The 15,589-nt window shown below is 42.9% G+C and overlaps 1 protein-coding gene across 6 annotated transcripts in view; it reads left to right on the forward strand.

The window, feature by feature from the left end:
- The window catches only part of LOC107596662 (myosin-10-like), a 41,913-nt gene extending 26,548 nt beyond the window's left edge, over window positions 1-15,365 (forward strand). For 5 of the 6 annotated variants that reach the window (XM_016287450.1, XM_016287452.1, XM_016287455.1 and 2 more), the window contains 18 exons: window positions 4,102-4,273; window positions 4,395-4,607; window positions 6,701-6,845; window positions 6,960-7,166; window positions 7,762-7,866; window positions 8,127-8,279; window positions 8,365-8,613; window positions 9,688-9,900; window positions 10,054-10,266; window positions 10,382-10,543; window positions 10,793-10,921; window positions 11,014-11,102; window positions 11,287-11,410; window positions 11,492-11,700; window positions 12,558-12,666; window positions 13,137-13,309; window positions 13,733-13,759; window positions 15,112-15,365. In XM_016287450.1, coding sequence (XP_016142936.1) covers window positions 4,102-4,273; window positions 4,395-4,607; window positions 6,701-6,845; window positions 6,960-7,166; window positions 7,762-7,866; window positions 8,127-8,279; window positions 8,365-8,613; window positions 9,688-9,900; window positions 10,054-10,266; window positions 10,382-10,543; window positions 10,793-10,921; window positions 11,014-11,102; window positions 11,287-11,410; window positions 11,492-11,700; window positions 12,558-12,666; window positions 13,137-13,309; window positions 13,733-13,759; window positions 15,112-15,301 — 2,882 coding nt within the window. In that variant the 3' untranslated portion in view covers window positions 15,302-15,365. The remainder of the gene's footprint in view (window positions 1-4,101; window positions 4,274-4,394; window positions 4,608-6,700; window positions 6,846-6,959; window positions 7,167-7,761; window positions 7,867-8,126; window positions 8,280-8,364; window positions 8,614-9,687; window positions 9,901-10,053; window positions 10,267-10,381; window positions 10,544-10,792; window positions 10,922-11,013; window positions 11,103-11,286; window positions 11,411-11,491; window positions 11,701-12,557; window positions 12,667-13,136; window positions 13,310-13,732; window positions 13,760-15,111) is intronic. The other variant, XM_016287453.1, reaches the window with a different exon arrangement.
- The last annotated feature ends 224 nt before the right edge of the window (window positions 15,366-15,589 follow it).

The raw sequence follows: 15,589 nt of genomic DNA on the forward strand, positions 1-15,589 counted from the left end.
GCATCAACCCTTGCTGCAAAAAGGAAAGCACGACAGACATTTCCGGGGGTCCTCTCAGTGAAAAGAACACCACTTGACGAACAGGTTCCACTTCAAGACGTAAGCGTGTCTCATAGACGGTGCTCTCGCTGAAGTGATGGTGTCAACTACCTCTTGGGATAGGTCACCTAGAACCTCCGCGTCCCGTCCAGGGACCAGACTTGAAGTTTCCAGAGGTTTAGACGCGGGTGCCACAGGGTGCCCCATCTCTGAGTCAGTAGATCCTTCCTCAGAGGAATCTGCCAAGGCTGTCACAAGGAGCATCAGTTCCGGGGACCAAGTCCGAGTGGGCCAGTAAGGCACCACAAGCAGGACCTGATCCTCGTCCTCCCTGATCTTGCACAGTATCTGTGCAAGAAGGCTCACTGGGGAAAACGCATACTTGCGAAGGCCCCGCGGCCAGCTGTGTGCCAGTGCGTCCGTGCCGAGTGTTCCCTTGGTCAGGGAGTGGAACAACTGGTAGTGAGAGGTTTCTGGAGAGGCAAACAGGTCTACCTGAGCCAATCCGAAACGACTCCAAATCATGGACTGTCTGGGGATGGAGTCTCGATTCTCCCAGAAGCGGAGCTTGTGTCAGCTCGTCGGCTGCCCGGTTGTGCAGACCAGGAATGTGAATGTCACGAAGCGACCTCAGATGCTTCTGACTCCAGAGGAGGAGGTGGCGGGCGAGTTGCGACATGCGACGGGAGCGTAGACCACCTTGTCGGTTGATGTACACAACGGTTGCAGTGTTGTCTGTGCGGACCAGTAAGTACTTGCCTCGTAAGAGCCTTTTGAGACGGATCGAGGCAAGGCGCACTGCCAGCAACTCTAGGCAATTGATGTGCCAGTGCAGTTGGGGGCCCATCCAAACCTCCGACACTGCAAGCCCATTGAACGTGGCCCCCCAGCCGGTGGTAGAAGCATCCGTGTGAACCACAGCATGCCTGGAGACCTGTTCCAGGGGCACTCCTGCCCGGAGAAACGCAAGGTCTAACCACAGGGTGAAGGTTTGGCAGCAGGCCAGTGTGACTCTGACCCGGTGAGTGCCGCGTAGCCACGCCCACCTCAGGACTCAGCCATGGAGCCAGTGTTAAAGCGGTCTCATATGAAGCAGCCCCAGCCCTGTCGGAAGGATCGACACCTGAAAGTACGCGTCCTTCAGGTCGATCGCTGCAAACCAATCTCGGTGACGGATGCACCCGAAGATGCGTTCCCGCGTCAACATCTTGAACGATAACCGGCGAAGGGCACGGTTAAAGACACGCAGGTCCAAGATCGGTCATAACCCACCGCCTTTCTTGGGTACAATGAAGTAGGGGCTGTAAAACCCCATCTCCATATCAGCTGGAGGGACCGGCTCTATCGCATCCTTCGCCAGTAGGACTGCGATCTCCACACGCAAGACAGGAGCATTAGCCGCCTTCACTGATGTGAAGCTGATGCCGCTGAACTTGGGGAGACGCCGGGCGAACTGAATCACATAGCCGAGTCTGATGGTCCGCAGGTCAATTGTCAAGCATATTGCCGTTATTTCCGGATCTGATTCAGGCATTGCTAGAGTCCCGAAGGACAGCAGCTCAGCCGAACCTTCCTCTCCAGAAAGATCCGGCTCACCCTCCGATGCAGCGATCGACATCCGGTCGTCGGGAGGAGTGCCAACGGATACTGCTGGTACGCTCCTTGTAGAGAGCCCAGCACGTTCCATTGGCAGCTCAACTGGTTGCGGAGTGCAAGAGGAGTGATGGTCCCCCGAGGGTTGGTTCCCTGGAGGGTTTGCCATCACTGTTACCCTCAGACTGCCCGTGCTACTGCCTTAAGTAGCCCCCGCCTGACTGCCGACATGACGAGAACTAGATCGAGGCAGAGGCAACGGAGCTCCGCCCCTTTGAGGAAACAGAGCTTGGCCCGCGACTCCGAGATGATCATCTTCCCGCAATGAGAACATGACTCATCCACAAACGCCACCTCAGCGTGCTAAATGCCTAGGCACTTGAGGCAGCGATCGTGACCATCACCCAGCGCCAGGTAACGACCGCATCCAGAATCGCCTGGGTGGTACGTTTGTCTATAGCAAGACCCACATCGTCTTTACAAAGACGTAACGTCGAGTTTGCCATACAACATCGTCTTTAAAAAGACGCACCCGTGAATGCTCTTTTAGGGAAAAAGCTCTTTTAGCGTGCTGAAGCGCACAGGGGAGATGGCCGCCTGTAACACAAACAGGGGGTAGTGTACCCTCACGGCGGTCCAGGAGAGCATAGCCGTTATTTCCAGATCCGATTCAGGCACAGCTACAGTCCCGGAGGACAGCAGCACAGTCAAATCTTCTTCTCCAGAAAGTTCCGGCTCACCCTCCGATCCAGCGATCGACATTCGGTCATCGGGAAGAGCGCCAAGGGATACTGCTGGTACGCTCCTTGTAGATGGCCCAGCACGTTCCATTGGCAGCTCAACTGGTTGCGGAGTGCAAGAGGAGTGATGGTCCCCCGAGGGTTGGTTCCCTGGAGGGTTTGCCATCACTGTTACCCTCAGACTGCCCGTGCTACTGCCTTAAGTAGCCCCCGCCTGACTGCCGACATGACGAGAACTAGATCGAGGCAGAGGCAACGGAGCTCCGCCCCTTTGAGGAAACAGAGCTTGGCCCGCGACTCCGAGATGATCATCTTCCCGCAATGAGAACATGACTCATCCACAAACGCCACCTCAGCGTGCTAAATGCCTAGGCACTTGAGGCAGCGATCGTGACCATCACCCAGCGCCAGGTAACGACCGCATCCAGAATCGCCTGGGTGGTACGTTTGTCTATAGCAAGACCCACATCGTCTTTACAAAGACGTAACGTCGAGTTTGCCATACAACATCGTCTTTAAAAAGACGCACCCGTGAATGCTCTTTTAGGGAAAAAGCTCTTTTAGCGTGCTGAAGCGCACAGGGGAGATGGCCGCCTGTAACACAAACAGGGGGTAGTGTAGCCTGATGTGTGCAGCCCACTCAACACGGGAAACCACCACCGCTGAAGCGCCGTACTGCCTACACGAAGAGCTCTCAAAGAGCGCGCTGAACTCGTTCAGTCTTCTTCTCTCAGTAGAAGTCAGGAGCAGAACGATGTGATCGCTCAGCTCCAAATCGAAAAGCTGAATATCCGCTGCACCGGCTGCCTACTTATACTCACGCTGTGATCAGCGGCAGCTGGATGCAATAATCACATGCCAATGTGCATTGGCTTGTTTAGTTTACACTCGACGTAGATTGGTCTCGCTAAGCGAGATCCCAATTCGTCGGTCACCGACGTAACGTCGAGAGTGACCGACTGAAAGGGAATTATAGTGTCCACAATAATATTAGCAAAACTGTATTCAACATTGATAATAATAGACAGATGCTAACAGATTAGCATATTAGAATGATATCTGAATGATCATGTGACACTAATGCCTTGAATAATAGCTGCTGAAAATTCAGCTTTGTCATGCAGTAATAAATTGCATTTTAAAATATATTAAAACAGAAAACAGTTATTTTAAATTGTAATAATATTTCACGATATTGCTGTTTACTGTATTTTAATTAAATTAATTCAGCCTTGATGAGACTTCTTTCAAAAATCTTACCCCTTTTGAATGATAGTGTATCTCATGTCTCATATATATTTTTTGATGCATTAAACACAAAAAGTGAATATCTACGCATCTCCTTTCCATACAACAACAGTGGAGAACAAAAAACACTATAAACGCACCATAAGAATAGTTTAAAAAGACTTCAGAAGACTTGTAAATAGCACAAGAAAAAACTTGTAAATAGTTTCAAATCACATGAACTACTCTTATGGTGCTTTTTTTCCCCGTCCTTTTTGAACCTTGTCTTACATTTTCAATATGAACGTCTTGGTATGCAAAAGAACAGCATCAAGATTCTTTAAAAAAAATTATTTTGTCTTCCATATAAAAATAACAGTTACTGGGATTGTTGGGGTTGGAATAGCATGATGGTAAATAAATAACTTTTTTTTATTTTGGGGTGGACTAATCCTTTATAAAAACACAAACAGGTACAAAAATTTATTTTCCTTTCCCTCAGAGCGCCTGAAGAGGGAAGAGCAGGGCCGTCTGGAACAGGAGAAGTGGAAGAGGCGGATGGAAGGAGAGGCGGTGGAGGCCCAAGAGCAGCTGTCTGACCAGAGCTTACTCGTCACTGAGCTGAGAGGCAGCCTGAGCCAAAGAGAGAAAGAGATCACCACACTACAGACACGGTACATGCACAAACATAAGTCTATCTTATAGCGAATCCAGCCATGTAGCACAATGTAGCACAGCCACTTTAAGAAGTAATACTCCTTAACAATGACATCTCTTACATTTTCTCTCCCTCAGGCTGGAGGAAGAGGGGGCACGTCGTGCAGAGGCTCAGAGAGCCCTGAGAGAGGCCATGTCTCAGGTCTCTGAGCTTAAAGAAGAGGTGGACAATGAAAAAGGAATGAGGGAGAGAGCTGAGAAACAGAGGAGAGATCTGGGAGAGGAGTTAGAGGCGTTGAGGACTGAACTAGAAGATACATTGGACACCACAGCTGCTCAGCAAGAGCTCAGGTGTGTGTGTGTGTGTGTGTGTGTGTGTGTTTGTGTGTGTGTGTGTGTGTGTGTGTGTGTGAATCTTTACATGCTTACTGAATAAAAGGCATAAACTATTGAACTAAAAGACAAGTTTCGATATTAAATTGTCACGAAACAGTCAACTAGTGAAAATCACTATTAAATCCTTGTAAAAAAGAAATACACTTGAAAAGAATACTTACTACAGAAATAATATACTTTAAAAATTTGTACAGAAGAACTCAGCATAATGTTTTTGGACACTCAATGAATGTTAATTGCAAATAAATAAGATGTATGACAGTTTAAAGGGGTCATATGATGCGATTTCAATTTTTCCTTTCTCTCTGGAGTGTTACAAGCTCTTGGTGCATAAAGAAGATCTGTAAAGTTGCAAAGACTAAAGTCTCAAATCCAAAGAGATATTCTTTATAAAAGTTAAGAGTCAGCCACACCTACCTAAAACGGCTCATTCTAACACGCCCCCACATACCTACGTCACTATCTGGGAAGATTTGCATAACGCCGCCCAAATGTTCACACAAAGAAAGAAGGCGTAACTTTTATTCTTGCTGTAATATTGTTGTTGCCATGTCATGAAGGCACTGTGTGTTACGTTGTGAAAGCGAAACTACTTTGTTTGGCCTTCCAAAAGAGGATGATATCTGCTTCGTCATGCCTGGAGCTGATCCATGCTGGTTGCTGAGGAAATACAACAACTTTGCACTGTGGATCACCGGATCGGCTTTCACCATGGACGAAGCGGAGTCCAGCCCGGGGTCGTCACATGTGGTTGCCGCAAACCTCCTTCGTCGAATCCGCCGGCCGCGCCGTTCTTAAGCCCGCCGCTTCTGCTCACTCTAGGCTGCCGTGTGTGACGCTATGTTTCGTTGTGAAAGCAAAACTACTTTGTTTGGCCTTCCAAAAATGGACATGACTAGAAATCAGTGGTTAAGTTGTATTTACAACACTATTCCAGAACACTTCAACCCAAATATTCAGATGTGTGCAGCACATTTTATGGAGGACCATTTCCTGATCCTGGGAGAGTAGACTACAATGCCGGCTGTTCTGACTCACAGACTGTAAGTAAGTATTTTTATATTTAAAGTATTTGCCACTGATGATTCAAACGCGGTCACACGCTTGAGGTATTCGGCCAATCACAACGCACTGGATAGCTGGCCAATCACAACACACCTTGCTTTTCAGATCGATGAGCTTTGTAAAAATCGACACGTTTCAGAAAGGTGGGGCATAGAGGAGAAACAATAATGTACAATATGTGGAAAATAATGTGTTCTTTGAACCTTAAACCGCATAAACACATTTCATTACACCAAATACACAAAATAATGTTCTTTTTAGCAACATCATATGACCCCTTTAAATGTATACAGTTCTATAAAAAATATAAAACTTTATAAATATACTTTTTTCAGTTTAGGTGTAATTAACTTAACTTCAGTATGCTGTTTTGACCCAGTTTAACAGGACTTAAGTACACTTTCATATATAATTTCATAATCACTTCTATTGTCTCTAAAATAGTGTACTGTCAAATGTAGTGACAAGCATTTATGGTAAACTACAATATACTTTCATCTCATTTTAAATGAAGCTTGTATTTAAATGTATGTGTAAATACACATTTGTAATGATAAAGTTGCAATTTAGTACATTTAAATATAGACACTATAACACACTACAGTTACGTTACTCAACACATTACTAAGTACTTTACATGTGCTTTAGTATGTTGGTCAACACATCAACATAAGTGTACTTTAAAACACAACAAAAGATTAAAACAATGATTTGTACTTTAAAACCTTTAATTGTGCATTTTTTAAATGTATACTTAAATGTTCTTAAAGACAGTATAGTTTCATGATACACACTTATGTGGCCTTTTATTTATTTAATATTATATTACCAACAAGTACAATTTAAAAATATATATATTTTAAGATTTGAAGTACACTTCAATTGCATATTCATTACAATTATCAGAAGGGTAGACTTTATTTAAAGGCAGGCATTTTGGACAACTTAATTTATCCTGATTTTAAGCATGTGTGTTTGTTTAGGTCTCGACGTGAGGCTGAATTAGGAGAGCTTCAGAGATGTTTGGAGGAGGAGACCCGTCGTCATGAAGCCCAGCTGTCGGAGCTCCGCATCAAACACACCGCTGCTATAGACTCCCTACAGGAGCAGCTGGATAACGCCAAGAGAGTGCGCCTCTTAGCATTTACGTCTAATGCAACATGTTTACAAGCTGTTGTTACACTGGGAAGTCAGGTTTGTATTTGTAAGTTGCCAACCTTTGAGGTGCGTGTGTGTTCACAGTCCCGTCAGTCTCTGGAGAAGGCGAAGGCCGTTCTGGAGGAGGAGCGCATGAACCTGAGTGCTGAGCTGAAGACTTTACAGGGAGGGAAGATGGAGAGCGAGAGGGGCAGAAAGCGAGCAGAGGGACAGTTACAGGAACTCAACGCACGCCTCGCACAGGCTGAGAGAGAAAGAGAGGAGCGAGAGGAGCGACTCAGTAAACTCCAGGTAGAAATGGGCCTTTCAACTAAGGCCACTAATTTCACAGTCAGTATCTTGGTTTATGGAAAATAAACAGTTTTTTACCGATTTCTGGTGGGCACCAGGGAAATCTAATTAATGTAAACTCGGTTTGTGTTTTGGGCCAATTTTTGCAGTTGAAATCCAGAAATCTGTTTCAATGGGATTCTATGCGATTGGTAGTTTCGCATGAAGGCAAAAGATTTCCCCTTGCAGATTTTGCAGTGGGTTCAAGTTGGTTAAGTGAATTAGTTCTGTTGATCAATGGAAAACTACTTGGTTTGAAAGTGAGTTCTCTGTGAGCTATGCTTCATACAGTACATTGCTAGACTATTGACAGTAGACAATGGCAAAAAAGCTTTTTTGCCCACAAAATTTAACTGAAATCCTTCCCCTTTCTGGAAAATCTAGCTTAAGCTGGTAGCGGTTTTGATACATGGTATCTGGTTTCTAGTTGGTCCAAACTGGTCATTAGCTGGTCCAAGCTGGTAATTGGCTGGTTTACCAATCACAATGTTACAAACGAACCAATAAATCAAACCAGTTTTAAAAACATCCAAACACTGAATTCTCTCCCTCTCAGTCGGAGCTCGAGTCTCTGTCCAGTTCTCTGTCCTCATCTGAGTCCAAATCTCACCGCCTAAGTAAGGAGGTCAGCAGTCTGGAGAGCCAACTACATGATGTGCAGGTAACTTGTGTGTGTGTTTTAATTTGCTCTCTTCCGCTACATATTAATAGGCTTATGGGACTTAATTGAACTGCTTTTGAAGAAACACATTGTATGATGGTTGGATGGATGAATAGGAAATTAAATCCTCCAGAGGTTTGCCGCACACTCTGATTGTTGTTATATTTCAAAGCAGATCTTAGAGACTGTGATGTCTCTCTGCGACTGTGAATATGATGGCTTCTTAAGCATACTTAATGTGTGTGTGTATTATTTTTTAGGAACTACTGCAGGAAGAGACACGGCAGAAGTTGGCGCTGGGCTCACGTGTGCGTGCTCTAGAGGAAGAAAAAGCTGGATTGATGGAGAGACTAGAGGAGGAGGAGGAGAAGACCAGAGAACTTACACGCCAGATTCAGAACCACACACAACAGGTACACATCCATTTTTCACCCAACTAAAAACCTGTTGTTTTATCTTTACTCTGTTTTATGATGTTATGTTTATGTGTCCATGCAGCTGTCTGATCTAAAGAGGCAGACAGAGGAAGTGAATTCAGCTGTGGAGGTCGGGGAGGAGGCCAGGAGGAAGATGCAGAGAGAGCTGGAGAATGCCATACAGAGAGAGAGAGCCAAAGAAGAAGAGAAAGAACGCATAGAGAGACAGAAAGAACGGCTGAGAGAAGAGATAGAGGACATGACAATTGCTTTGCAGAGAGAAAGACAGAACTGCACTGCTCTGGAGAAACGACAGAAGAAATTTGATCAGGTACAGTAGGAAACACAGAAGGGGAGGGAGGGAAGGTTGGATGGATAGATGTTAGAATGATTGGATGGTTGGAAGGATGGATTGACTGGATAAATGGACTGACTGGTAGATCGAAGGGTTGGATGGATGGTTCGACTGAATGAATGCATGCATAAAGAGATGGATGGAATGGTGAATGGATTTAGTGGTGAGTGGAATGATGGATTGATTGACTGGTGGATGGAAGGATTAACTGATGGGATGGTGGAGGGATGGATGGTTTGACTTGAATGGATACATGAATGGATTCACTTGGATGGCTGGAGAGATGGAAGGAATAATGGATGCATTGACTGGTGGGTGGGTGGATGGATAGATTGACTGGTGAATGGATGGATGATAAATTAACGGACGTATGGATGGATGGATGGATGATGGATAGATTGACTGGTGAATGGATGGATGGATTGATGGATGATAAATGGATGGATTGACTGATGGACTGATGGATGGATTGAACTGTGTGGGTGGATGGATGGATGATAAATGGACAGATGGATGGATAGATTGGCTGGTGGATGGATGGGTGATAAATGGATGAAATGATGGCTGGATTGACTGGTTGGTGGATGGATGGATGGAATGATGGATAGAATGACTGGTGGATGGATGGATGATAAATGGAAGGATGATGGATGGATAGATTAACTGGTGGATGGATGGATGGATGATAAATGGAAGTATGTATGGATAGATTAAATGGTGGATAGATAGATAGATGGATGGATTGACTGGTGGAAGGATGGATGGATGAATGGATGATAAATGGAAGGATGGATGGATGGATAGATTAACTGGTGGATGGATGGAATGACTGGTGGATGGATGGATGGATAGATTAACTGGTGGATGGATGGATGAAGGGATGATAAATGGAAGTATGTATGGATAGATTAAATGGTGGATAGATAAATGGACAGATTGGCTGGTTGATGATGCATAGATGGTTGGATTAGCTGTGGTAAAAAGTAAAAAGCCTTGAAAATGAGAAGTGCAGCTCAAGACATTCATCACCCTTTGACCTTTAACCTTCAGTGTTTGGCAGAGGAGAAAGCAGTTAGTGCTCGGCTGCTGGAGGAACGGGACCGTGCAGAAGCAGAGAGTCGAGAGAAGGAGACACGTTTCCTGTCTCTCTCAAGGGCATTGCAGGAAGCAACAGAGCAGAGAGATGAGCTGGAGAGAACCAATAAGCAGCTCCGTCTGGAGATGGAGCAGCTCGTCAATGCCCAAGATGACGTGGGCAAAAATGTACAGCTTGCTTTTTACCAATGCACTCATATAATATTTATTAACATTTATTTATTAATATTTATTTATATCGTAGTAATAACAAGAGCTTATTCTGTTCTAAAATAATTATGTTTTTCTTTCTTTATGTTTCCCTTTGTCACGCCTCTTCAGGTTCATGAGCTAGAACGTTCTCGACGGGCTTTGGAAACAGAAGCCCAGTCTCTGAAAGAGCAGACCCAGGAGCTGGAGGATGAGCTGGCAGAAGCCGAGAATGCTCGCCTCAGACTGGAAGTCACCCTTCAGGCTCTTAGAGCTCAGTTTGAGAGAGAGATTAGCACTAAAGAGGAGAAAGGGGAAGAAAAGAGGAGAGCACTCAACAAACAGGTAACTGCCTTCAGCAGAACGAAGAAGTGAAGCGATGAGATAATATTTGAAAAGAATTGATCTTGACCTCCTTTTCTTTCCTGCTCTATATTTGTTCCTTCTATCATTTGTTCAGGTGCGAGAACTTGAAACAATGCTTGAAGAGGAGAAGACTCAGAGAGCTCAGGCTTTGACTGTCAAAAAACAACTGGAGACAGAGCTGCAGGAGGCGGAGGCTCAGGTGGAAGCAGCCAATCGGGGTAGAGAGGAAGCACTAAGACAGATGAAACGTCTCCAGGTTCGTCAGTTTAATTAATCATTAAATAAACCACAATAAATTATAAAAATGGGTTGCTGCGAGTTGAGTGATTATAACTAGTTGTGTATCAGAAGTGATGTTTGGAATATTTATTGTAAACCAAAAGGCCAGATTTCATTAAAATAAACCAAAGTAGTCGTATAAAATTTATGAATCTAATTTGACCTGCAGGCTGACAACTGAAGAGCCCTGATGTGAATATTCAGTGTGTTCCTGTGTGTTTTTCAGACTCAGATGAAGGAGCTTATTCGTGAGCTTGATGAGACCAAGTTGGCTCGAGACGAGATTGTTGCCCAGTCAAAGGACAGCGAGAAACGGCTGCAAACGCTGGAAGCAGAACTATTACAGCTGACAGAGGTGTGTTACTATGCCTGTGTAACCCAGAAGATGTTTTAACTGTTTTGAGTCTCTTATTCTTTTTTTTTGCTCTTCTTTTGACATTCTCTCAGGAGCTGGCTGTTTCTGAGAGGCAGCGGAGACAGGCCCAACAGGAGAGAGACGAACTGGCAGATGAAATTGTCAACAGTACAACTGGAAAGTCAGTATCTGTGCTTGTGCTGAGGTCCAGTGATGATGAAATAAAAATTTCCCCATTCTTACTTTCTTAATACATGTTCCTTGTCTTAATGTGCACAATTCATAGGTCCACATTATTGAACTCTAGGCCTGTTTATTAAAAAAGTAAATAGGACTCATGTTGTGAAACTTCGTTTCCCCTGCAGATCTGCACTGTTGGAAGAGAAGAGGCGTCTTGATGCCAGAATCACTCAGCTGGAGGAAGAGTTGGAGGAGGAACAAAGTAATGCTGAACTACTAGCCGAGAGGCAGAGGAAGAGCACCTTACAGGTAGACAAAGAAACACACAAACACACACTATACTACCAGACAAACACACAGAGACAGAGCCTTTCTCTCTGTTTCTGTTAGGTTGAGACACTTACAGTTCAGATATCTGGAGAGAGGACGCTGGCACAGAAGAGCGAGAGCGCACGAGAGACTCTGGAGAGGCAGAATAAAGAGCTGAAAACTCGTCTCAGTGAGATGGAGGGGGCTGTGAAGGGAAAACATCGCCTCAGTGTCGCCGCCCTGGAGGCCAAGATAGAATCTGTGGAGGAACAACTGGAGCAGGAGAGACAGTAAGAAAACAGTGGGGGAGCTAAAGAAAAAACATGGAAGTCGAATGGACAGATGTCTTTCCAAAACAGTATAGTTTCTTATTCAAGTCAATTCAAATGAAGTCATATTGATTGTTATAGCATTTTATACAATGCAGATTGCTTCAAAGCCGCTTCACATTAATAAACAGGAAAATAAAATTGTTAATGTTGTAAGATTTGTCAGTTATGAAATTATTAATGGATTTCAACTGTAAAGCAGCTCTACTGAAGATAATAGTGTCAATATCTAGCTCAATTTAACGTGCATAAATTATAAGACGAGTTCAATTCAGCTATAAGAAGCTCTGCAGAAGGCAAAAGTTTCATTATTCAGCTCAAGTAAGTTCAGTGTCGATTCAATTCAGTTCAATAACAGTGACGATGTTGAAATTATGTTCTCATCTGATAGTGTCAGTAATTTTATTGAATATTAATGGTCTTTTAAACCCCTTATTGCATGAAAAAAAAACATAAAAACGAGAAGTAGCAGAATGTCAGAACTGTTCTTTTACTTACAGTTCAGGTAGAGATCTAAACGGGACGAAAAGTTTCATTAAAAGTATTATAAAAGTGGCCTATATGACTTACATGTAATATTCCATGTGCTTAGAAGCCATTTGATAGCTTTGTGTGACAAACAAACTCAAATTATTCACTAAAAATCAAGCTTGATAGCCATGGTTACTATTAAATTTCATTGTATCTACAAGAGCATACAGTTTCTAAAAAAGCAAGAAAATTATGACAGATTTTTTTAAGGATCTAAATTTACTGTAAAGATCAAACCAGCAATGTGACTGTTTTGTGTGTCTTCTCTCCCTTTTCTCCCTTCCTAGGGAGCGAGCCATGGCCAATAAGCTTGTGAGGAAAACAGAGAAGAAACTGAAAGAAGTTCTGATACAGGTGGAAGATGAAAGGAGACATGCAGATCAGTATAGAGAACAGGTACTCCTCAAAAAAAAAATCATCAGTGTTTCTCAGACTGGAGAACTGTGTAGGATTTAGGCCTTCTTTAAAGCAATTCTCCATACAACATTTGGAGATCAGCGTGAGATAAATCACATTAAAACAGTCCAAAATGATTATGAAATTAACTAGCAACATTAAGGAAAAAAAGGTAAAAGCCAAGGCAAAGGTAAAATACTGTGTAGCTCGTGGGAATGAATGAACTCATCCCATAAAGCATTGCTAATTATCGATTCAGTCTGTATTTCTTCTTTTAAAAGCATTTTCTTATCAGAAACATAATTGCTTATCTCTACAACAGCTTATATTACATAACATAAGTAACTAATGCTACCTTGCCAGCCTTCATTAACTTACAAAAACTCATCACATGATTTGCAGGATGCATAGGGTGATGGGTAGTATAGTACACATGGAATTGTACAGTTCTAAAATCTCTCTTTTTGTAGTTGGATAAATCTATGGGACGTCTCCGTCAGCTGAAGAGGCAGTTAGAGGAGGTGGAGGAAGAGAACTCTCGCTCCAACGCTCAACGCAGGAAGCTACAGCGAGAGCTGGAGGAAATGAGCGACAGCATGCAGAGCATGAACCGCGAGCTCAACACTCTCCGTTCCCAACTCAGGTAAAGATTAGGATGGTTATTATGACAGTGCTATTTTAAGTATAAAATTCAAAGAGAGCAACACCGTGTGCTAACCAGACAGCAAAAAAGCAACAAGCAGCCCAGACCATGACAAGTCATTTTGCTAGTCACTTGGTATCATTTTTTTACAGTATGTAGCAAATATCTCCTCTAATTGGCTGTGACTGTCATGTCTGGCAGCAGTTTGCATTTAGTATGAACAGAAAAAATAGGAAACTTGCCACATGTTGTGCTTATAGGACAGTGAAAGATCCAGTCATTCTGTTCATACATAAATATATGTGCATGTCATCAAACCATTTCTTCACTGTATGTGCATGTTTCATTCACTCATTGACTCATCTAATGTGTCTGATTGTGTGTCCATCCATATTTGTCTGTTTGTCTCCTACACCCACTCAGCGTCACAGAACGGCAGAAGTCAGAACAGTAGGTTTTCATGTGTGACCATTGTGTGCTTTATGTTCCTCTCTGAGCAATTATCCTTTCTCCTCTTGATTCTAGTGGTGTGTAGAGGTGCCCTGTTGAGACTGTATAGGGGTGTAGAGGTGTCCTTTTTCAGTCCTTTGTAACTGATTTATTCAGAAGCATATAAAGATGGTGTAGTCTACATTGAAGTGTGGGTCACTTCCTGTTTATAGATGGTGATGAATCACAGATTCTCTCTTCCACCAATCATAGACTTAGTTTCACTCTTTCAGCGTCCTCTTTTTTCCTTTCTTTCTTCCAGTTTGTAATCAGTGAACCCAAAAAGTATTTGGACACTTAATTGGGCAACAAAATATCAAAACAAGTTGTTTTGTTTTGTTTATAGGACAAAATGTTTTAAAGCAAAACATATGACAAAAAAAGTTATTACACTATTTTGGCTTTTTTTTCTTGTGTTTATAGGACAAAATGTGTTAAAGCAAAACATCTGACAAAAACGTTATTACACTGTATTTTTTACACTGCTTGTGTTTTTGGTTTGGTTTGCTTGTTTTGTTTATTAGACAAAACATCTTAAAGGAATAGGCTATTTTGGCTTGTGTTGTTTTTTGTGCGTTTATAGCATTGGTCTCAAACTCAATTCCTGGGGCCAGTTTCAAAAAACAAGTTTACCATATAAGCCAGGTTTATTTCAGTTAGTCTGACTTATTGCCAGTTGATTTGGTTCAAAATAAATCAGACTGCAATAAGCCTGGATTATTTGGTAAACTTGTTTTATGAAACAAAACCCTGGAGGCCCACAGCTCTGCACAGTTTAGCTCCAACCCTAATCAAACACACCTGATCCAGCAAATCAATGTCTTCAGGATCACTAGAAACTTCCAAGCAGGTGTGATTTGGAGCTGTTTGGAGCTAAACTCTGCAGAGCTGTGGCCATCCAGGAATTGAGTTTGAGACCACTGGTTTATAGGATAAAACATGTTAAAACAAACAATTTGACAAAAATGTTATTAAACAGTATTTTGGCTTTTGTTTTGTTTATAGGACAACTGTTTTAAAGCAAAATGTTTTTGACAAAAAAAATGTTATTACACTATTTTTTGTGTGTTTTGTTTTTATAGGATAAAACATTTTAAAGCAAAACATTTGACAAAAAAGTTATTACACTGTAAAAATATTGTCAAATAACTTCTGATCTAAACAGCTATAGCGTGAAAATGTCTAGAAAAGTCCAAACTTGCTTTGATATTTTGTGTCGAATGCATATATAATGTTTTGGGGACACTGTATATGTATATTATATTTTGTGCATGAATTACAGTGAATTCTCTATTTCTGTGTTTGTGTCTCAGGCGAGCTCCGCTCCCTATCTCCATGCGTGCTGGCCGCAGGGCTCTGGTGGATGACCTTTCTCAGGAGAACTCTGATTCGGAGGATCCAGGTGCTTCTCCCACCCCGTCCAGCGGCCCGCCGGGTACCCCCACACCCTCAGACAACACCCTGGGGCCCCCTCCTCCCTACAGCCTTACAGAGGCTGAATAAGAAGGGGAGAGTGTGACAGATGGACAGTTTTACTGGTTTTACTCACATAGCTTTTGCAATCGTACACATAACCTATATGACTTACATGTAATATTCCATGTGCTTAGAAGCCATTTGATAGCTTTGTGTGACAAACAAACTCAAATTATTCACTAAAAATCAAGCTTGATAGCCATGGTTACTATTAAATTTCATTGTATCTACAAGAGCATACAGTTTCTAAAAAAGCAAGAAAATTATGACAGATTTTTTTAAGGATCTAAATTTACTGTAAAGATCAAACCAGCA

This window comes from Sinocyclocheilus grahami, unplaced genomic scaffold (genome assembly GCF_001515645.1).
Source record: "Sinocyclocheilus grahami isolate Dianchi unplaced genomic scaffold, SAMN03320097.WGS_v1.1 scaffold222.1, whole genome shotgun sequence".
NCBI lineage: Eukaryota > Metazoa > Chordata > Actinopteri > Cypriniformes > Cyprinidae > Sinocyclocheilus > Sinocyclocheilus grahami.